This window comes from Thalassophryne amazonica, chromosome 16 (assembly GCF_902500255.1).
Source record: "Thalassophryne amazonica chromosome 16, fThaAma1.1, whole genome shotgun sequence".
Taxonomy (NCBI): Eukaryota; Metazoa; Chordata; class Actinopteri; order Batrachoidiformes; family Batrachoididae; genus Thalassophryne; species Thalassophryne amazonica.
The window spans coordinates 26101018-26123945 of record NC_047118.1 but is presented as its reverse complement, the minus strand read 5'-3'; the positions used below and the strand labels follow the sequence as shown (position 1 = coordinate 26123945).

The 22928-nt window shown below is 40.5% G+C and overlaps 1 protein-coding gene and 1 long non-coding RNA gene across 3 annotated transcripts in view; one reads left to right on the top strand and one right to left on the bottom strand.

Moving 5' to 3' along the window:
* Nucleotides 1-304: 304 nt before the first annotated feature.
* Nucleotides 305-11683, bottom strand: LOC117528524. The gene is made up of 3 exons (XR_004565798.1): nucleotides 11672-11683; nucleotides 8271-8276; nucleotides 305-509 (listed from the first exon to the last, which is right to left on the bottom strand). It is a non-coding gene; the product is annotated as an uncharacterized LOC117528524 (long non-coding RNA).
* Nucleotides 10212-22928, top strand: part of fam83fa (family with sequence similarity 83 member Fa) — a 33023-nt gene continuing 20306 nt past the window's right edge. For both annotated transcript variants that reach the window (XM_034191161.1, XM_034191160.1), the window contains exon 1: nucleotides 10212-10718. In XM_034191161.1, coding sequence (XP_034047052.1) covers nucleotides 10251-10718 — 468 coding nt within the window. In that variant the 5' untranslated portion in view covers nucleotides 10212-10250. The remainder of the gene's footprint in view (nucleotides 10719-22928) is intronic.

Here is a 22928-nt window from a genome sequence, read left to right as displayed (position 1 = left end):
CCTGCCTACATGTCACCAGAATAAACTTTAAAAACCCTTCTCTGCCTACAGGACATGTCTGCATTTTGGGTTTTAGCGGTCGGTTCCTGGATCAACCATAACAGGACGTCTCTGTACATTTCTGCACTCAGTACTTGTGAAGCTTTTCAAACCAGCAGAGATATATGATGGAATTTCCATCAGGTCCAGTTCTCTTGTAGACGTAACACAGCATTAATAAATCTAAATAAACGGCAGAAGACTAAACAATAAGGGCCCATATCCATGAAGCACTGTAACTATATATATATATATATATATATATATATATATATGCTTTCTTTTTTATATTTGTACATATAGATTTTCATTGTACTGTCCTACAGGATTTTACAATTAGAACCATTTGTACCTTTTTTTTTTTTTTTTTTTTTTACTTTATCTATTTGCACTGACACAGGAGAAGCTCTGTCTAGTCTTATTGTACATTTTGTATAATGACAATAAAGGGCATTCTATTCTAATCTAAACTCTATAATGGTCATACAATTATTAATATCAGAGTCAGTGATGTCAGCAGCCTAAACTCACCTGTGTGAGAAGAACTTCGCCTGTGTGCTGCAGTCTCTGCTCTCGCTTTGGATTACAGCACGAACCAGCTCTTCTCACACTCGCCGCTTGTGTGTAACCAGCATAGAGAGGAAACATCCCAATAAGCTAATCAGTATAACTAGCGTGTTGTGTGTGTGTGTGTGTGTGTGGGGATCCACAGGGTCAAGATTGGGTCATGTTTATAAAATAGGTAGCTGACATTTTTTAAGGGTGGTAATAAATTATGCAAAGTTTCTATAATGACTTGGAAGAGCTCAACAGTTTTCAGAAGAACTCAACCATTTTAGTTCCTGTTAATTATGCAATTTCTTATGTTAATTTACTGTCTTAATGCATTTAGAAATTGTTTAGGTTCTTGTTATCACATACACACTATTAATGTTATTATTATCAATATTATTAATATTATTTTTATTTTATTATTTCTTCTATTTTGTCATCCAGGTATTTTTAACATATTTACAATTATATTATGTACTTACATTGAATTTACTAAATAAACTCCTGCACGCACACTTTTACTATAGGGGTGATTCTTACACTACGGGCACTTATTATTGTATGAAAAACAGAAAAAAGGGGAAATCTCACACTTTTATAGTTATCTTTACAATGAAAGTGGGTTAAGAAATTTGTTCTAGTAGTCTATGATGATTTTTTCACCTTTTTTCAGCATCATTATATGCAAATATTGCCGTTCTGTGCTTGTCCCACACCCAGACTTTTGATCGTCAATGATAAAAATGAATGGTAAAGAAACGTTTTAAAATATCTCTGAATAAAATATCAGTAAAATAATCAAATCAAATCAACTTTATTTATATAGTGCCAAATCACAACAAACAGCTGCCCCAAGGCGCTTTATATTGTAAGGCAAGGCCATACAATAATTACGGAAAAACCCCAACGGTCAAAACGACCCCCTGTGAGCAAGCACTTGGCGACAGTGGGAAGGAAAAACTCCCTTTTAACAAGAAACCTCCAGCAGAACCAGGCTCAGGGAGGGGCAGTCTTCTGCTGGGACTGGTTGGGGCTGAGGGAGAGAACCAGGAAAAAGACATGCTGTGGAAGAGAGCAGAGATCAATCACTAATGATTAAATGCAGAGTGGTGCATACAGAGCAAAAAGAGAAAGAAACACTCAGTGCATTATGGGAACCCCCCAGCAGTCTAAGTCTATAGCAGCATAACTAAGGGATGGTTCAGGGTCACCTGATCCAGCCCTAACTATAAGCTTTAGCAAAAAGGAAAGTTTTAAGCCTAATCTTAAAAGTAGAGAGGGTGTCTGTCTCCCTGATCTGAATTGGGAGCTGGTTCCAGAGGAGAGGAGCCTGAAAGCTGAAGGCTCTGCCTCCCATTCTACTCTTACAAACCCTAGGAACTACAAGTAAGCCTGCAGTCTGAGAGCGAAGCGCTCTATTGGGGTGATATGGTACTATGAGGTCCCTAAGATAAGATGGGACCTGATTATTCAAAACCTTATAAGTAAGAAGAAGAATTTTAAATTCTATTCTAGAATTAACAGGAAGCCAATGAAGAGAGGCCAATATGGGTGAGATATGCTCTCTCCTTCTAGTCCCTGTCAGTACTCTAGCTGCAGCATTTTGAATTAACTGAAGGCTTTTCAGGGAACTTTTAGGACAACCTGATAATAATGAATTACAATAGTCCAGCCTAGAGGAAATAAATGCATGAATTAGTTTTTCAGCATCACTCTGAGACAAGACCTTTCTAATTTTAGAGATATTGCACAAATGCAAAAAAGCAGTCCTACATATTTGTTTAATATGCGCATTGAATGACATATCCTGATCAAAAATGACTCCAAGATTTCTCACAGTATTACTAGAGGTCAGGGTAATGCCATCCAGAGTAAGGATCTGGTTAGACACCATGTTTCTAAGATTTGTGGGGCCAAGTACAATAACTTCAGTTTTATCTGAGTTTAAAAGCAGGAAATTAGAGGTCATCCATGTCTTTGTCTGTAAGACAATCCTGCAGTTTAGCTAACTGGTGTGTGTCCTCTGGCTTCATGGATAGATAAAGCTGGGTATCATCTGCGTAACAATGAAAATTTAAGCAATGCTGTCTAATAATACTGCCTAAGGGAAACATGTATAAAGTGAATAAAATTGGTCCTAGCACAGAACCTTATGGAACTCCATAATTAACCTTAGTCTGTGAAGAAGATTCCCCATTTACATGAACAAATTGTAATCTATTAGATAAATATGATTCAAACCACTGCAGCGCAGTGCCTTTAATACCTATGGCATGCTCTAATCTCTGTAATAAAATTTTATGGTCAAAAGTATCAAAAGCAGCACTGAGGTCTAACAGAACAAGCACAGAGATGAGTCCCCTGTCTGAGGCCATAAGAAGATCATTTGTAACCTTCACTAATGCTGTTTCTGTACTATGATGGATTCTAAAACCTGACTGAAACTCTTCAAATAGACCATTCCTCTGCAGATGATCAGTTACGATACGATACGATACACTTTATTGTCCCTTCCGGGAAATTTGTCTTAGACTCCAAGAGCTGCACAAGTAAAAAGTAAAACTGCCATGACATAATTACATAACTCATACAAATTACATAACTTAATACACACATCAATCATACATATTGCACATCCCTAATACACATATCCAAATTGCCTCTACTGGTGGTTGGCTCTCACTGCGGTATTGTATCACTTCCTGTTCCGGAGCACAGCGGTGTTTTTCTGTATCTGTTAGCTGTTTAATCTGCGCAGTTAGATTGATCTAGTTATCTAGATTACGATTTGTTTCCCAGTGTAATCTTTACGTGCCTTAACTAAAGCACTCATTCTGCTGAATCACCTCTAAATTATTTACACATTATTCACTTTGCGTGTTTTTAGGAATCCGCTAGCTTAGCGTAGCTACTAGCTCTTAGCCGATTTAGCATGGCGGCTTCTCCTGTCTCTCCCGCACTTTTCTGCTCTGGGTGTGAAATGTTTAGTTATTCCTCGGCCTCCTTTAGCAGTAATGGTACTTGTAATAAGTGTAGCTTATTCGTAGCTTTGGAGGCCAGGCTGGGCGAATTGGAGACTCGGCTCCGCACCGTGGAAAATTCTACAGCTAGCCAGGCCCCTGTAGTCGGTGCGGACCAAGGTAGCTTAGCCGCCGTTAGTTCCCCCCTGGCAGATCCCGAGCAGCCGGGAAGGCAGGCTGACTGGGTGACTGTGAGGAGGAAGCGTAGCCCTAAACAGAAGCCCCGTGTACACCGCCAACCCGTTCACATTTCTAACCGTTTTTCCCCACTCGACGATACACTCGCCGAGGATCAAACTCTGGTTATTGGCGACTCTGTTTTGAGAAATGTGAAGTTAGCGACACCAGCAACCATAGTCAATTGTCTTCCGGGGGCCAGAGCAGGCGACATTGAAGGAAATTTGAAACTGCTGGTTAAGGCTAAGCGTAAATTTGGTAAGATTGTAATTCACGTCGGCAGTAATGACACCCGGTTACGCCAATCGGAGGTCACTAAAATTAACATTAAATCGGTGTGTAACTTTGCAAAAACAATGTCGGACTCTGTAGTTTTCTCTGGGCCCCTCCCCAATCGGACCGGGAGTGACATGTTTAGCCGCATGTTCTCCTTGAATTGCTGGCTGTCTGAGTGGTGTCCAAAAAATGAGGTGGGCTTCATAGATAATTGGCAAAGCTTCTGGGGAAAACCTGGTCTTGTTAGGAGAGACGGCATCCATCCCACTTTGGATGGAGCAGCTCTCATTTCTAGAAATCTGGCTAATTTTCTTATATCCTCCAAACCGTGACTATCCAGGGTTGGGACCAGGAAGCAGAGTTGTAGTCTTACACACCTCTCTGCAGCTTCTCTCCCCCTGCCATCCCCTCATTACCCCATCCCCGTAGAGACGGTGCCTGCTCCCAGACTACCAATAACCAGCAAAAATCTATTTAAGCATAAAAATTCAAAAAGAAAAAATAATATAGCACCTTCTACTGCACCACAGACTAAAACAGTTAAATGTGGTCTATTAAACATTAGGTCTCTCTCTTCTAAGTCCCTGTTGGTAAATAATATAATAATTGATCAACATATTGATTTATTCTGCCTTACAGAAACCTGGTTACAACAGGATGAATATGTTAGTTTAAATGAGTCAACACCCCCGAGTCACACTAACTGTCAGAATGCTCGTAGCACGGGCCGGGGCGGTGGATTAGCAGCAATCTTCCATTCCAGCTTATTAATTAATCAAAAACCCAGACAGAGCTTTAATTCATTTGAAAGCTTGTCTCTTAGTCTTGTCCATCCAAATTGGAAGTCCCAAAAACCAGTTTTATTTGTTATTATCTATCGTCCACCTGGTCGTTACTGTGAGTTTCTCTGTGAATTTTCAGACCTTTTGTCTGACTTAGTGCTTAGCTCAGATAAGATAATTATAGTGGGCGATTTTAACATCCACACAGATGCTGAGAATGACAGCCTCAACACTGCATTTAATCTATTATTAGACTCTATTGGCTTTGCTCAAAAAGTAAATGAGTCCACCCACCACTTTAATCATATCTTAGATCTTGTTCTGACTTATGGTATGGAAATAGAAGACTTAACAGTATTCCCTGAAAACTCCCTTCTGTCTGATCATTTTTTAATAACATTTACATTTACTCTGATGGACTACCCAGCAGTAGGGAATAAGTTTCATTACACTAGAAGTCTTTCAGAAAGCGCTGTAACTAGGTTTAAGGATATGATTCCTTCTTTATGTTCTCTAATGCCATATAACAACACAGTGCAGAATAGCTACCTAAACTCTGTAAGGGAGTTAGAGTATCTCGTCAATAGTTTTACATCCTCATTGAAGACAACTTTGGATGCTGTAGCTCCTCTGAAAAAGAGAGCTTTAAATCAGAAGTGTCTGACTCCATGGTATAACTCTCAAACTCGTAGCTTAAAGCAGATAACCCGTAAGTTGGAGAGGAAATGGCGTCTCACTAATTTAGAAGATCTTCACTTAGCCTGGAAAAAGAGTCTGTTGCTCTATAAAAAAGCCCTCCGTAAAGCTAGGACATCTTTCTACTCATCACTAATTGAAGAAAATAAGAACAACCCCAGGTTTCTTTTCAGCACTGTAGCCAGGCTGACAAAGAGTCAGAGCTCTACTGAGCTGAGTATTCCATTATCTTTAACTAGTAATGAGTTCATGACTTTCTTTGCTAACAAAATTTTAACTATTAGAGAAAAAATTACTCATAACCATCCCAAAGACGTATCGTTATCTTTGGCTGCTTTCAGTGATGCCGGTATTTGGTTAGACTCTTTCTCTCCGATTGTTCTGTCTGAGTTATTTTCATTAGTTACTTCATCCAAACCATCAACATGTTTATTAGACCCCATTCCTACCAGGCTGCTCAAGGAAGCCCTACCATTATTTAATGCTTCGATCTTAAATATGATCAATCTATCTTTGTTAGTTGGCTATGTACCACAGGCTTTTAAGGTGGCAGTAATTAAACCATTACTTAAAAAGCCATCACTTGACCCAGCTATCTTAGCTAATTATAGGCCAATCTCCAACCTTCCTTTTCTCTCAAAAATTCTTGAAAGGGTAGTTGTAAAACAGCTAACTGATCATCTGCAGAGGAATGGTCTATTTGAAGAGTTTCAGTCAGGTTTTAGAATTCATCATAGTACAGAAACAGCATTAGTGAAGGTTACAAATGATCTTCTTATGGCCTCGGACAGTGGACTCATCTCTGTGCTTGTTCTGTTAGACCTCAGTGCTGCTTTTGATACTGTTGACCATAAAATTTTATTACAGAGATTAGAGCATGCCATAGGTATTAAAGGCACTGCGCTGCGGTGGTTTGAATCATATTTGTCTAATAGATTACAATTTGTTCATGTAAATGGGGAATCTTCTTCACAGACTAAAGCTAATTATGGAGTTCCACAAGGTTCTGTGCTAGGACCAATTTTATTCACTTTATATATGCTTCCCTTAGGCAGTATTATTAGACGGTACTGCTTAAATTTTCATTGTTACGCAGATGATACCCAGCTTTATCTATCCATGAAGCCAGAGGACACACACCAATTAGCTAAACTGCAGGATTGTCTTACAGACATAAAGACATGGATGACCTCTAATTTCCTGCTTTTAAACTCAGATAAAACTGAAGTTATTGTTCTTGGCCCCACAAATCTTAGAAACATGGTGTCTAACCAGATCCTTACTCTGGATGGCATTACCCTGACCTCTAGTAATACTGTGAGAAATCTTGGAGTCATTTTTGATCAGGATATGTCATTCAAAGCGCATATTAAACAAATATGTAGGACTGCTTTTTTGCATTTACGCAATATCTCTAAAATCAGAAAGGTCTTGTCTCAGAGTGATGCTGAAAAACTAATTCATGCATTTATTTCCTCTAGGCTGGACTATTGTAATTCATTATTATCAGGTTGTCCTAAAAGTTCCCTAAAAAGCCTTCAGTTAATTCAAAATGCTGCAGCTAGAGTGCTGACGGGGACTAGAAGGAGAGAGCATATCTCACCCATATTGGCCTCTCTTCATTGGCTTCCTGTTAATTCTAGAATAGAATTTAAAATTCTTCTTCTTACTTATAAGGTTTTGAATAATCAGGTCCCATCTTATCTTAGGGACCTCGTAGTACCATATCACCCCAATAGAGCGCTTCGCTCTCAGACTGCAGGCTTACTTGTAGTTCCTAGGGTTTGTAAGAGTAGAATGGGAGGCAGAGCCTTCAGCTTTCAGGCTCCTCTCCTGTGGAACCAGCTCCCAATTCAGATCAGGGAGACAGACACCCTCTCTACTTTTAAGATTAGGCTTAAAACTTTCCTTTTTGCTAAAGCTTATAGTTAGGGCTGGATCAGGTGACCCTGAACCATCCCTTAGTTATGCTGCTATAGACGTAGACTGCTGGGGGGTTCCCATGATGCACTGTTTCTTTCTCTTTTTGCTCTGTATGCACCACTCTGCATTTAATCATTAGTGATCGATCTCTGCTCCCCTCCACAGCATGTCTTTTTCCTGGTTCTCTCCCTCAGCCCCAACCAGTCCCAGCAGAAGACTGCCCCTCCCTGAGCCTGGTTCTGCTGGAGGTTTCTTCCTGTTAAAAGGGAGTTTTTCCTTCCCACTGTAGCCAAGTGCTTGCTCACAGGGGGTCGTTTTGACCGTTGGGGTTTTACATCATTATTGTATGGCCTTGCCTTACAATATAAAGCGCCTTGGGGCAACTGTTTGTTGTGATTTGGCGCTATATAAAAAAAAAAATTAATTGATTGATTGATTGATTGAAATTACACATGCCCGTATTACACAGCGGTCTCCCATAATAATTCATGCATATTGCACATATCCCTAAAAACACATACCCCTATTGCACAGCCATCTCCCACATACGGTTAAGGAAAATACTAACAGTGAATAAATAACACTAAAATAACAATGCCACCATGTCATTAACGCACAATCCTACTACCTAACCCAGGAACCATATTTAAGACTCTAATTGATGTGGGCACAAATGAGTTTTTAAAGCGATTCAATTTGCACTGAGGGACTCTGTATCGCTTACCAGACGGTAGTTCATACTCAGGATAGAGGATGTGGGAAGGATCTGACAAAGCTCGCTGCGCTTCTTTGAGAACAGACAGACAGTTAGCTGTTTTACAACTACCCTTTCAAGAATTTTTGAGAGAAAAGGAAGGTTGGAGATTGGCTAAGATAGCTGGGTCAAGTGATGGCTTTTTAAGTAATGGTTTAATTACTGCCACCTTAAAAGCCTGTGGTACACAGCCAACTAATAAAGATAGATTGATCATATTTAAGATCGAAACATTAATTAATGGTAGGGCTTCCTTGAGCAGCCTGGAAGGAATGGGGTCTAATAGACATGTTGATGGTTTGGAGGAAGTAACTAATGAAAATAACTCAGACAGAACAATCGGAGAGAAAGAGTCTAACCAAATACCGGCATCACTGAAAGCAGCCAAAGATAATGATATGTCTTTGGGATGGTTATGAGTATTTTTTTCTCTAATAGTTAGAATTTTATTAGCAAAGAAAGTCATGAAGTCATTACTAGTTAAAGGAATACTCGGCTCAATAGAGCTCTGACTCTTTGTCAGCCTGGCTACAGTGCTGAAAAGAAACCTGGGGTTGTTCTTATTTTCTTCAATTAGTGATGAGTAGTAAGATGTCCTAGCTTTACGGAGGGCTTTTTTATAGAGCAACAGACTCTTTTTCCAGGCTAAGTGAAGATCTTCTAAATTAGTGAGATGCCATTTCCTCTCCAACTTACGGGTTATCTGCTTTAAGCTGCGAGTTTGTGAGTTATACCACGGAGTCAGGCACTTCTGATTTAAGGCTCTCTTTTTCAGAGGAGCTACAGCATCCAAAGTTGTCTTCAATGAGGATGTAAAACTATTGACGAGATACTCTATCTCACTCACAGAGTTTAGGTAGCTACTCTGCACTGTGTTGGTATATGGCATTAGAGAACATCAAAACAAAACAATCAAATAATCAAAACATAATTGGGGTATTCAATGTCATACAACTGTTGTGATTTTTTTTTTTAAACAAAATGTAGTTGTCCCACACTATTGCCGTAATTTCCACCAGAACACTGTAATGTCCCTTTAAACAGTTTGTATGAAAGATTGTTTGGGTAGTTTCTATGGAGATAAACAGTGACATCAGAGCACATGTATATAGCTCCAAATCACAACAAACAGTTGCCCCAAGGCGCTTTATATTGTAAGGCAATGGTGTGGCGGAAATTACATTTACAAGGCCAATAGTGCCCGTAGTTAAAGAATCACCCATAGATATTTGCATGTGAATAACGTGCGTTCAAACATTCACAAACTGTTTTAACAAATCATTTTATTTTGCTGAGTTTCATCATCATGCCATTAAGTTACCTTGCCAGGTCACTTCTGGATCCATCTACATCGTATAAGTGACAAATGGGATCCACATCAGTGTGTGCATCACATCCCTCGACTCTGACCACACTGATGTTGACCTTTGCCCAAATTAACCAATTAAGGGAAATTCCAGGGTCAACCTTCATTCACATTCCAAGTTTGGTAGAAATCCTCCAAAACATGAACTTGATCTTGACCCCGGTGACTGTACGTTGCGAGTTTAACCTCACATGAGTAACTGAAGGACCTCCCTAAACATGAGCGCCAACTTTGGTGCAAATCAGAGTGAAAATCAAAATTGATCTTTGACCCCAACGACCTTGATCTTTGCAATAACTAAAGGACAATTCCAGGGTCAACCTTTATTCACATTACAAGACTTGTGGAAACCAGGACAAGGATCTGGGAGGATCAAGTCAGGGAACAAACTAGGAAGACAAAAGTTTCTTAAATGATCGTTATTTTTGAAACTTCTATAGTTGTGTGTGTGTGTGTGTGTTTGTTTTGTTTTTTGGTATTACTGCTGAAGTTCTGCGATCATTCTTGGGCTGATCCTTTCCATCATCAGCTGTCTCCGCCCCCCGCGTATACCTGGGCGCGCGGCCCCGCCCCCCGTGTTTACCTGGGAGCGCGTGCCCGGCGCGCCTGCACAGGTGTCACGGTGAGCGAGCGGAGAGGTCTCAGAGGAGTTTGTCGGAGGCGCTATGGCGGAGTCTCAGCTGCTGTGCCTGGACGACGAGCATGTGAACGAGAAGATACCGGAGTCCAGACCGGAGTTCTACTACAGCGAGGAGCAGCGCGCGGCGCTCGAGCAGCTGGTGCGGCGCGGCGCGGACGCCTTCCAGTGCCGCCTCAAAGCCGACAACATCAAGGACTTCCTGTCCCCCAGGGAGCTGAAGACCATCCGGAAAACGTTCCGGGAGTACGACACGGACAGCGACTCCGACCCCGGCGAGCAGGACAGGTGTAAGGAGTCCAGCGCCGACTCCGGCCGCTCCACATACTGGCCCCAGATGTCCGACACGGAGGTCCCGTCTCTGGACATCGGCTGGTCCGGCAGCAGCGGCGTGTACAAGGGGGTGACCCGGGTGTCCGTGTACACCCACCCCCCCAAAGAACCGGGTCCCCACATCAAGGAGGTGGTGAGGAAGCTCATCCAGGAGGCGCACAAGGTAACCAATGTTCCATGTGTAAAAAGTCTCCTTTGGTTTGGAAAGTTACTGCAGGAGGAGAACCGGACATCTTCAAATATTAAAAACAAAACAAACAAACCATAAAGTAGAGGAATCATCACTTTATCTTCTGTTTCAGTTCTGTCCAACAATCCTCAGCTTTAATCCTTGAAAGGAGTTTTATGAAAAGTCATAGAATCACTAGTAGTTTAATAGCAATAATAATAATAATAATATTTTTTAAACAAAAAATTTTTGAAAGAATGAAAGTGGTGTTTTTTTATGATAAAATTGTTAAAAATGTTATTTAAATTTATTATAGACCGAGTCGGCTACGGAAAGCAACTTTCTGTAACCAGCAATCTGTTCACCCTTTCAAATCCTGCAATATATGCAGGATTTGAAATATATATATATATATGCACTTTGATGTTAACTTGATAAGTTCAATAGTGTTCGATAAGTAACTCTGTTACTTATTGAAAGAAATCCAGAACAAAAGCATAATTGTATATTTTCTGTTGAACTCTGAGTTCATGTCTCCAAAAGTCCTGTCACAGTCTGTCCCCACATTTTGTTGTCTTAGAATGAACAACATTTTTAACAAAGAGGAGTCACAGTTTGTAACTAACCCTTTTAAATGGTCAGATGTTTTGTCAGGTAAATGTACAAAGGAATAAATTCTGTGTGGTTTTATCTGTTTTTATGTTTTTTTAGCCTTGTATAGGAGGGGATATTTGTTTAAATAAAATTTCTAAGTTTCCAAAAATAACAAAAAGTAGTTGAAACTAAAAAGATCTCCACCAGAATTAAATAAATGGAAATGGATGAAATCATATTGATAGGTGCAAAAGAACGGCTTTTTAAAAATACAAAATATTGTCCTGCCAATCATGGTAGAGCTCAGATTATTGACGCAATTATTCACCATGTGGGCCTGATGCACAAGAAACTAATATTGAATTCTGAGAATTTAATGTTTTCATTCCAAGAAATCTTTGTATTTTCATTTTCTAAATTGACACAGATGACTCAGTGCTGCTTTTTTTTCCTGACATCAGTGACTCAACCTAAAGTCAATTTTGAAACACCCAAATTTTCCTATTCCAACACAAGTCAAAGGGGAGGATTTTCCCCATATTTCTTCAATGAAATAAGTAAAACGATCAAGTTACAAACCTCAATTAAAAACAGAAGCTAGATTTCTCTGTAGATGTACAAACCTGATTAAACACAACCTGATTTTTCTGTCAGTCACAGTTGAGTTTGCAGTTTTTGTAATATTAATTTTTTTTAAATGTCAAAACAGTCACACAGTTGACTTACTTGTATTTATTTGTAAATATTAAATACTTGGCAGCAATTTGTGAAAGTTTTGGTCACATTAAATGAGGATAAAGTTGTTGCCCAACACTGTACATAAGTACAGTACTGTGTAATGTGTGTGTGTGTGTGTGTGTAGTGCATTACACTTGATTAATCATTTTATTAATTGATCAAGGACACATGCTTCCTCCTGCACAGTATCCAAGAGGTGATTTATTTTATCCCATATTTATTGACTTTTGTCTTGCACTTGTGCAAATATTTGAAGATGTGACTTGAAGATGTGGAAATGTAAGTCTGATCAGCTCAATGATGTCAGCCTGTTTTTTATAAAACACAAGTTATTACGCTGACGCAGGAACATAACAGAACATATATCAGCACCTTTGTAGTTTATGTTTAAAGCACCTGTTGTCCTCAACTTGTTGTAAAATAGTCAAACTGATTGGACGTTGGGTGTTACATGACTCCTGGAAATGACAGACGCGAGCCTTCGAGCTGAGAAAAATTAGTCAGTCTTCATGGAGTTCAGACTCTAGAGTGATTTAATGGTATGTCATAAAGGTGTCGGATTTAAAAGCTTTACCTGAATTCACAGGCTGACGGCCTAGATTCTAGGTTTGTTGGTGTTATTAAAGATCGTGTAGAATTAGAGGGTGTAGATGTCATTTTGAGTTACACATGTAAACGCTGAATGTGAACATGTGAGCACTCTGCAGGTTTCACTCACTGCTCTTCAGTCACCTCCCTCTACAGTATGTGAAGGTTAAACACACACACACACACACACACACACACACACACACACACACACACACACACACACACACACACACACACACACACACACACACACACACACACACACACACACAATTAAAGACTCTCTCCACTTACATTCTTATCTTCCTGGGTGCTTGATGTTCACTACACAGTGTTATTTTTGGCTTTATTATTATTTATTTATTTATTTTTACTAACTGACCGGCCTGAAATCTGAGCTTCTTAGAAACAAGAATAAGTTTGAATTGCTGCATCACAGTTTGAACAGACCAATCACAGCTGGGATGGGCGGAGCTCAAAGAGTACTGGATTTGCTTTTTTCCCCATGAAGGAAGAGAACAGAATCAGGTTTTTTCAACACTTTACTGAACATTTGGGGAAAAGTATGTGAGACAAAATATTTTTATTTGACTTCCAAAAGTTCTGATTAGTCCACAGGCCAAGCCAGTTTTCTGTACCACTAAAGGTGCCCAAACAGCACAATCCAGCCTCAGTGTACCATCAATTACACAAAAGGTATGGTGGCCATCCAGGGTGTTAACTGTCAATGAAGAATTACACAGGGGTCAAAATTGAAAAATGCTCCAATCATGTTGAAAACTATACCACATTATTTGTCTGATCATAAAGATTCCAAAAGGTATAGTTTGGACTATCTGTGACTGAATATTCTGGAGTTATGGGGTAAAAACAGCAAAAATGGGGCAAAGGCCACTTTCAGTTTGTACAGGGGTCAAAAATTAAAGTTACTCCAATTTTGGCTGTTTTGACCTTGGACTGGGTCTCACATTGTGCAACCAATGGGAGTGTGAAGACATCTTTTGTTCAGACCCAGTGGGAACCTTGGGCTGCATGATGCTAGTAAATGACCTTTGACCTGTGCAGTTCCTCTAAGCTGCAGCATAAACTACCAAATGAACTTTGATCAAGTTTACATCTGAACTGTTGTGTAATTAAAAGCCAGCGCTTCACTTTCAGTCAGTCACAACCTGTAAGAAACAAAGCCTGTGTGAGAGGACTCTGGTGAGGGCGTGGCCTCCAGCTTCTGAAGCACTTTATGAAAAGTGAACTCGAGAGCGTCTGTTTCAGACATTTAATCTCAGGTTGTTATTGGATCTCTGAACCAACCAGACCTGAGACTGTAGCTTTGTTGGAACAGTTATCTGTGTTACCAGTAGAACAAATGAAAGTTGAAAAGCAGAAATAAAACAATGCAAAAAGTGAGCGGGCTGAATGTGGTCACGTCCAGGTTAGAGCTGAAGTTTTGCTAAATTAAAGAAAATGAGTGGATGCAATGAAGTGCGGTACCAGAGAGTGTTTCCAGACTTGACTGGAGGGAGGAGGAGCAGGTGGTTCGTGTGACAGAGGAACATGGAGACAGATGATCTGCTGGGGCGAAAGCAGAAGAAATGGGAGAAAAACACGACTTTACAGAAGACCAGCTTTTTGATGGTCCGGGGTGCAGTTGCTTTCTGTTGTCATCATAGCAAAGCGCAGACACTGTGCCTGACCACACCTGATCACGCCTGACCATGTCTGACCACGCCTGACCAAGGCTGATCACGCCTGACCATGCCTTCTTTCAAGACCAACATGCCCACAGGTGAACAGGTGAGTGCAAATGCAACTTATTTATTTAAAAACAAGGACACCGGCTGTGAAAATGACAACTGTTTGGTTGGAAACTAGCACAGTGCACTGCTTTGTGCCCAGTAACAGATACCACAACACCACAGAACCGCCTTGGGTTCTGGATTGCATCCATCCTGTCAAACCCCCAGTCCATCTACGCACTTGGAAAGTGACCATTGATTTCCTGCAGCCAGGTGAAACCAGAGTGTTTCCTGGTCTTTTTTCCAGTTGTTCCACTTGTTGGGTCCAGTATCTTTGGTGGTACCAATGTAATGTAATGAGTCATTACCACACTTTGTCTGGCTGGGTGTTTGCCATCCAGGACATAAGGTGGTGCCATAGTGTGAGGGGAGGCTGCGACATGGCCCCTTGGAACCTGACCAGACCATGACCTCACCTAGATGTTAAAACTATCTTATAATAATTGCTGGCATGCGTCTACGTGTCTGTCTGCCACGTTGAGGTTTCCAGACTACCTCTCAGTGCCCGCTGTGAGCCAGTCTCCTCAAAATGTGGTATATGGGTTTGGCTGGATGTTGCCAGCTACATGCCTGAATTAGGCTGCGAATAAGCTGGAACCCTGAAAGTTATTGAGGTCAGAATAATACACCTCCTTCCAAAAGGGAAAGACTTCAACCTATCCAGTGTTTCTATCTGTGGTCAAAACACAAGTCAAATATATTTTATAAGAAATTGTTCAGACTTCCCCAGTAAACCTTTTTTAGAACACTGACTACCGGATCACCGATTTCTCCTTGTAATTGTAAAAACATTTATTTATCTTATATTTCCATGTATACATATCAAGCAGAAGAAAATTAATCGTATAAACTGCTTTCAGAAATACAGGATAGAGTAAATGTACAACTTGTAAGAACTGGTGTCAACATCCACTCAAGTCTCCCCGACCCCCGTAACAAAGAGGTTTTTATATAATCCACTTTCCAGTAATAAAGTCTGAACCACATCATGCCCCAAATGAACATGTTGGCCTACTTGTCACTGCAGCTGCGAGCCCCTTAGCTCTCTTTAGCCGGGACCGGTTCCACCTCAGTATCCTTTCACTAAGGTACTTATATCTTGTCTCCATATACATTTCAGCATGCTTTATGGTTGTGAATCCATACAAATGTCCTTTTTCTTGTTCTTTTTAAATACTATTATATTAGTGATAAAAATGGAGGAGTGGGGTACAATTAGTTAAACCTAACAGCTAATATTAGCTTATCGATCCGGCTACAGCACCGTTTATCATAGCTAACAATATAGTAGGTTCTGTTTGGGAAGCTAACATTAATACACACTTTGGTTCACATTTGTTGTTATATGTATTTGTTAATGCCGTTATTGTAGGGTTAAACTATGCTATTGTACTTTCTACGCTAGTTACCGGCTTTGTTTAACCTTGTTGGCTAGCAAAGTATGGTTGGCTAATTAACAGCTAATTTAACGGTAGCTTATCTAGCTATAGTTAGCTTACTTTCGTGATTTACACTTTTATTTTACAAGGTGTAGATTTTTTTATGGGTTCTTTAATAGATATCAACAGATAGTATCTAAGTTTGGGGTTTCCATTAGATAGCAAATAGAGTATGGATTTTGTCTTCCTATAGTAAGCTAGCAGGATAAACTTTAGCTAGATACCTAAAACATATTACATCATAGCTTCTGTTTCTTTAATAAAATAACCATATTCATAGCTTAGCCTACTAGCTATAATTTAATTTTACTACTAGTCTACAGACTAGGAATACATATACTACAATCTTCTCCTGCATGAATATTTAGGTTTTAGAAGCTAACTTCTATAATATTATGTAGTAACTATATTTCCTGTATATGTTGTTTATTACCCTGATCATGTAAATGTCAATTATATACATGCTGTCCATATTCTTGAGACGCTTAGGTGGGTAGGGAAAGTTCCCATGGGATAAAAAAGCTTTTCAACCTACCATCCCTGGTTCTAACGACCAGGCACCTAAGTGGCTCTACTCTATTCTGCTCTTCTATTCTACTCCTTCTTCTTTTTTTTTTTTTTTTTAGATATTTAGATATACCTTAGTATGCACTAGTAGAGTTGTAGAATTGTATAGAAACTAGTAGAGTTGGAATGTATTATAGAAGACATACCTTCCTTAATTTTAATGTAAGAAAGATGGAAAGAGGAAAGCAGTTAGCTCAGCCCGCGGCGCGAATAATGAAACCTCCATCAGTGACAGAGTCACATGCAAGTCTGAGCATGTCGAGGTCGAGCAGCTCCGCTCTAAATGCCAACTTCACATCAGGACGTGCAGCGCATGCATCCTCCCCCGTAACACCGCGCCAGCCGCCGCACCCTCTGACTGGTTGACTTGCCAAGCATAAGTCAACAAGAAGGGCTGAGTTCTGATTGGTCCATCGAGTTTGACCCACGTGTCAATGCTTTTTAATTTCACTGGAACAGAGAGGCGAGAAGAAATAATAGAATTCTAAAAATTTACAGAATTCAACTTTTACTTATTTATTTATTTTATTTTGCATAGACTTAACAGTTCATCATCAGTGATTCTGTAGATTCTGATCATCTCAAACTAACAGTTTAAACAAAGCACGTGCAGAACAAATCATTTAACAAAGTGAGATGATCTCTGGAGCATCATGGACAAAACTTATTTATTTATTCATTGATTCTTTTAAATTATGTATAAAATTTTAGACTGCCTGAAATTTCCACCAAAAAAGTAGTCATATTTGAAATGGCATGTTTTCTAAAATAAAACATGCCATTTTAAAATTAAAGAAACCAATCAAAGATAGACAAATAGATAGATAGATTTATAAGTATTAACTCAGCCACATGGGCTGTGCAGTCAGTACACTCTTTGTCGGTTCCAGACCCAGATAAATGAGTAGGGTTGTGTCAGGAAGGACATCAGGTGTAAAACGTGCCAAAAAATTAAAGATGCTGAGTACAAATCGAATTTCCATACTGGATTGGTCAAGGCCCGGGTTAACAATGAAATCACACCCACCACCACTGTTGCCCGACAGGGTGCCAGCGGAAATTAAGCTACTGCTGGGTAAGAAGAAGAAGATGAGAAGAATGTGTCCACAGACAGCAGGAAAAGAGGAACCTAGAAGGGTGGAAGTGAGAGTTGGGAGTTTGAATGTTGGCAGCCTGACTGGTAAAGGGAGAGAGCTGGCTGATACGATAGAGAGGAGAAAGGGAGACATATTATGTGTGCAAGAGACCAAGTGGAAGGGAAGTAAGAGCAGGAGCATAGGTGATGGGTTCAAGTTGTTGTATCATGGTGAGGATTTGAAGAGAAATGGTCTTGGGGTCATTTTAAAGGAAGACTATGTTAAGAGTGTCGTGGAGGTTAAGCAAGTATCTGACAGGGTGATGAGTGTGAAGTTGGAAATTGAAGTTGGAAATCATCAGTGCATATGCCCCACAGGTAGGTTAAGAGATGAAGGAGAAAGAAAGTTTCTGGAGTGAGTTAGATGAGGTGGTGGAGAGTGTGCCCAAGCATGAAAGAGTGGTGATAGGAGCGGACTTCAATGGACATGTTGGTGAAGGAATCAGAGGTGATGAGGAGGTAATGGGTATATATGGTATCAAGGACAGCAATGTGGAAGGACAGATGGGAGTAGATTTTGCAAAAGTATGGAAATGGCTGTGGTGAGCACTTACTTTAAGAAAAGGGAGGAGCACAGGGTGACATAAGAGTGGAGGAAGGTGCACACAGGTGGACTACATTCTGTGTAGGAGATACAAGCTAAAAGAAATCGGAGACTACAAGGTAGTAACAGGAGAGAGTGTAGCTAGACAGCATAGGATGGTGGATTGTAGGATGACTTTAGAGGTGAAGAAGAGAGTGAGAACTCAACAAAGGATCAGATGGTGGTAGCTGAAGGAGGAAGACTGTCATGTGAAATTCTGTGAGAACGTGAGAGAAGCACCAGATGGAGGGCAAGCAGTTTTGGACAACTGGAAAAGTATTGCAGATGTGGTGAGGGAGACAGACCGGAAGGTACTAGGTGTGACACCTGGATAGTGGAAGGAAGACAAGGAGAATTGGTGGTGGAATGAAGTTATCCAGGAAAGTATAAGGAGAAAGAGGTTGGCGAATAACAATTGGGATAGTCAGAGAGAAAAAAGTAGACAGGAGTACAAGGAGATGCGGCATAAAGCAAAAATAGCAGTGGCAAATGCTAAGGAAAATGCATTTAGTGAGCTGTACAAGAAGTTGGACAGTAAGGAGGAGAAAAGGACTTGTCTGATTGGTCAGACAAAGGGACATAGCTGGAAGGGATGTGCAGTAGGTTAGGGTGGTAAAAGATGCACATGGTAATGTGCTGACAAGTGAGTAGAGTGTGTTGAGAAGGTGGAGGGAATATTTTGAGGAGCTGATGAATTAAAAAAATGAGCGAGAGAAAAGGCTGGATGATGTGGAGAGAGTAAATCAGGAAGTACAAGAGAGGATGAAGCAAGGATGAAGTGAGAGCAGCTATGAAGAGTGGAAGAGTTGGTCCAGATGACATTCCAATGGAGACATGGAAATGTCTACGAGAGATGGCAGTGGAGTTTCTAACCAGATTGTTTAATAAAATCTTTGAAAGTGAGAGGATGCCTGAGGAGTGGAGATGAAGTGTGCTGGTTCCTATTTTTAAGAACAAGGGTGATGTGCAGAGCTGCAGTAACTATCAATCAATCAATCAATTTTATTTATATAGCGCCAAATCACAACAAACAGTTGCCCCAAGGCGCTTTATATTGTAAGGCAAGGCCATACAATAATTACGTAAAAACCCCAATGGTCAAAACGACCCCCTGTGAGCAAGCACTTGGCGACAGTGGGAAGGAAAAACTCCCTTTTAACAGGAAGAACCTGTTGTGTGGGCCGCTGAAGAGGAGGTACTGCTGGCCCACCACCACCAGAGGGCGCCCTGCCTGGAGTGCGGGCTCCAGGCACCAGAGGGCGCTGCCGCCGACGAAGGCTGCCAGGGTGACAGCTGTCACCCATTACTGGACACAGCTGACTGCACTCAGGACGGAGGTATATCAGCAGGACAGCGTCTCCACCTCAGTGCCGAGATATCGCCTTGAGCCTAAGGTAATCTTCTCTGCAGCTTATTTAAGTATAATCCTATAATACTTGTTAAACCTTTCAGGACAGCTGACTACCGAAAGCCGAGTGATCGGATAAGTACTCACCTTCCTGCTTATTGTGACAAGAGGTGGAGGCGGCTTGCCCCTCTCATCTACTGGGTGCGGTCGCATCCCAACCTGTGTGTTTGTGTTCTTTCCCGCCAGCAGTACCGGATCCGACGAGCGAAGGCAGTGGCCACCTGGGAATTCGGGACTTGGCGGTTCCAGTACTTCTGGGTTTCGGTGGCAGAGGAAATCTGGGTGGTTCCGGTTCGACTAGGACGGACGTCTCCTACCTTCGGGCCTGCCCACAAGACACCAGCAGATTCCGGCTTACACCTCCAAATTGTGAATTATTGTATCAGTTGTGCTAATTTCACAACAGTAAAACTTGTTCTTACCTTTTTCCATTGTCCGTTCATTGCGCCCCCTGTTGTGGGTCCGTGTACCTACACTTTCACAACAGAAACCTCCAGCAGAACCAGGCTCAGGGAGGGGCAGTCTTCTGCTGGGACTGGTTGGGGCTGAGGGAGAGAACCAGGAAAAAGACATGCTGTGGAGGGGAGCAGAGATCAATCACTAATGATTAAATGCAGAGTGGTGCATACAGAGCAAAAAGAGAAAGAAACACTCAGTGCATTATGGGAACCCCCCAGCAGTCTAAGTCTATAGCAGCATAATTAAGGGATGGTTCAGGGTCACCTGATCCAGCCCTAACTATAAGCTTTAGCAAAAAGGAAAGTTTTAAGCCTAATCTTAAAAGTAGAGAGGGTGTCTGTCTCCCTGATCCGAATTGGGAGCTGGTTCCACAGGAGAGGAGCCTGAAAGCTGAAGGCTCTGTCTCCCATTCTACTCTTACAAACCCTAGGAACTACAAGTAAGCCTGCAGTCTGAGAGCGAAGCGATCTATTGGGGTGATATGGTACTATGAGGTCCCTAAGATAAGAAGGGACCTGATTATTCAAAACCTTATAAGTAAGAAGAATAATTTTAAATTCTATTCTAAAATTAACAGGAAGCCAATATGGGTGAGATATGCTCTCTCCTTCTAGTCCCCGTCAGTACTCTAGCTGCAGCATTTTGAATTAACTGAAGGCTTTTCTGGGAACTTTTAGGACAACCTGATAATAATGAATTACAATAGTCCAGCCTAGAGGAAATAAATGCATGAATTAGTTTTTCAGCATCACTCTGAGACAAGACCTTTCTAATTTTAGAGATATTGCGTAAATGCAAAAAAGCAGTCTTACATATTTGTTTAATATGCGCTTTGAATGACATATCCTGATCAAAAATGACTCCAAGATTTCTCACAGTATTACTAGAGGTCAGGGTAATGCCATCCAGAGTAAGGATCTGGTTAGACACCATGTTTCTAAGATTTGTGGGGCCAAGTACAATAACTTCAGTTTTATGAGTTTAAAAGCAGGAAATTAGAGGTCATCCATGTCTTTATGTCTGTAAGACAATCCTGCAGTTTGGCTAATTGGTGTGTGTCCTCTGGCTTCATGGATAGATAAAGCTGGGTATCATCTGCGTAACAATGAAAATTTAAGCAATGCCATCTAATAATACTGCCTAAGGGAAACATGTATAAAGTGAATAAAATTGGTCCTAGCACAGAACCTTGTGGAACTCCATAATTAACCTTAGTCTGTGAAGAAGATTCCCCATTTACATGAACAAATTGTAATCTATTAGATAAATATGATTCAAACCACCGCAGCGCAGTGCCTTTAATACCTATGGCATGCTCTAATCTCTGTAATAAAATTTTATGGTCAACAGTATCAAAAGCAGCACTGCGGTCTAACAGAACAAGCACAGAGATGAGTCCACTGTCTGAGGCCATAAGAAGATCATTTGTAACCTTCACTATTGCTGTTTCTGTACTATGATGAATTCTAAAACCTGACTGAAACTCTTCAAATAGACCATTCCTCTGCAGATGATCAGTTAGCTGTTTTACAACTACCCTTTCAAGAATTTTTGAGAGAAAAGGAAGGTTGGAGATTGGCCTATAATTAGCTAAGATAGCTGGGTCAAGTGATGGCTTTTTAAGTAATGGTTTAATTACTGCCACCTTAAAAGCCTGTGGTACACAGCCAACTAATAAAGATAGATTGATCATATTTAAGATCAAAGCATTAATTAATGGTAGGGCTTCCTTGAGCAGCCTGGTAGGAATGGGGTCTAATAGACATGTTGATGGTTTGGAGGAAGTAACTAATGAAAATAACTCAGACAGAACAATCGGAGAGAGAGGCTAACCAAATACCGGCATCACTGAAAGCAGCCAAAGATAACGATACGTCTTTGGGATGGTTATGAGTAATTTTTTCTCTAATAGTTAAAATTTTATTAGCAAAGAAAGTCATGAAGTCATTACTCGTTAAAGTTAAAAGGAATACTCGGCTCAATAGAGCTCTGACTCTTTGTCAGCCTGGCTACAGTGCTGAAAAGAAACCTGGGGTTGTTCTTATTTTCTTCAATTAGTGATGAGTAGTAAGATGTTCTAGCTTTATGGGGGGCTTTTTTATAGAGTAACAGACGCTTTTTCCAGGCTAAGTGAAGATCTTCTAAATTAGTGAGACGCCATTTCCTCTCCAACTTACGGGTTATCTGCTTTAAGCTGCGAGTTTGTGAGTTATACCATGGAGTCAGGCACCTCTGATTTAAAGCTCTCTTTTTCAGAGGAGCTACAGCATCCAAAGTTGTCTTCAATGAGGATGTAAAACTATTGACGAGATACTCTATCTCACTTACAGAGTTTAGGTAGCTACTCTGCACTGTGTTGGTATATGGCATTAGAGAACATAAAGAAGGAATCATATCCTTAAACCTAGTTACAGCGCTTTCTGAAAGACTTCTAGTGTAATGAAACTTATTCCCCACTGCTGGGTAGTCCATCAGAGTAAATGTTATTAAGAAATGATCAGAGAGAAGGGAGTTTTCAGGGAATACTGTTAAGTCTTCAATTTCCATACGATAAGTCAGAACAAGATCTAAGATATGATTAAAGTGGTGGGTGGACTCATTTACATTTTGAGCAAAGCCAATTGAGTCTAATAATAGATTAAATGCAGTGTTGAGGCTGTCATTCTCAGCATCTTTGTGGATGTTAAAATTGACCACTATAATTATCTTATCTGAGCTAAGCAATAAGTCAGACAAAAGGTCTGAAAATTCACAGAGAAACTCACAGTAACGACCAGGTGGACGATAGATAATAACAAATAAAACTGGTTTTTGGGACTTCCAATTTGGATGGACAAGACTAAGAGTCAAGCTTTCAAATGAATTAAAGCTCTGTCTGGGTTTTTGATTAATTAATA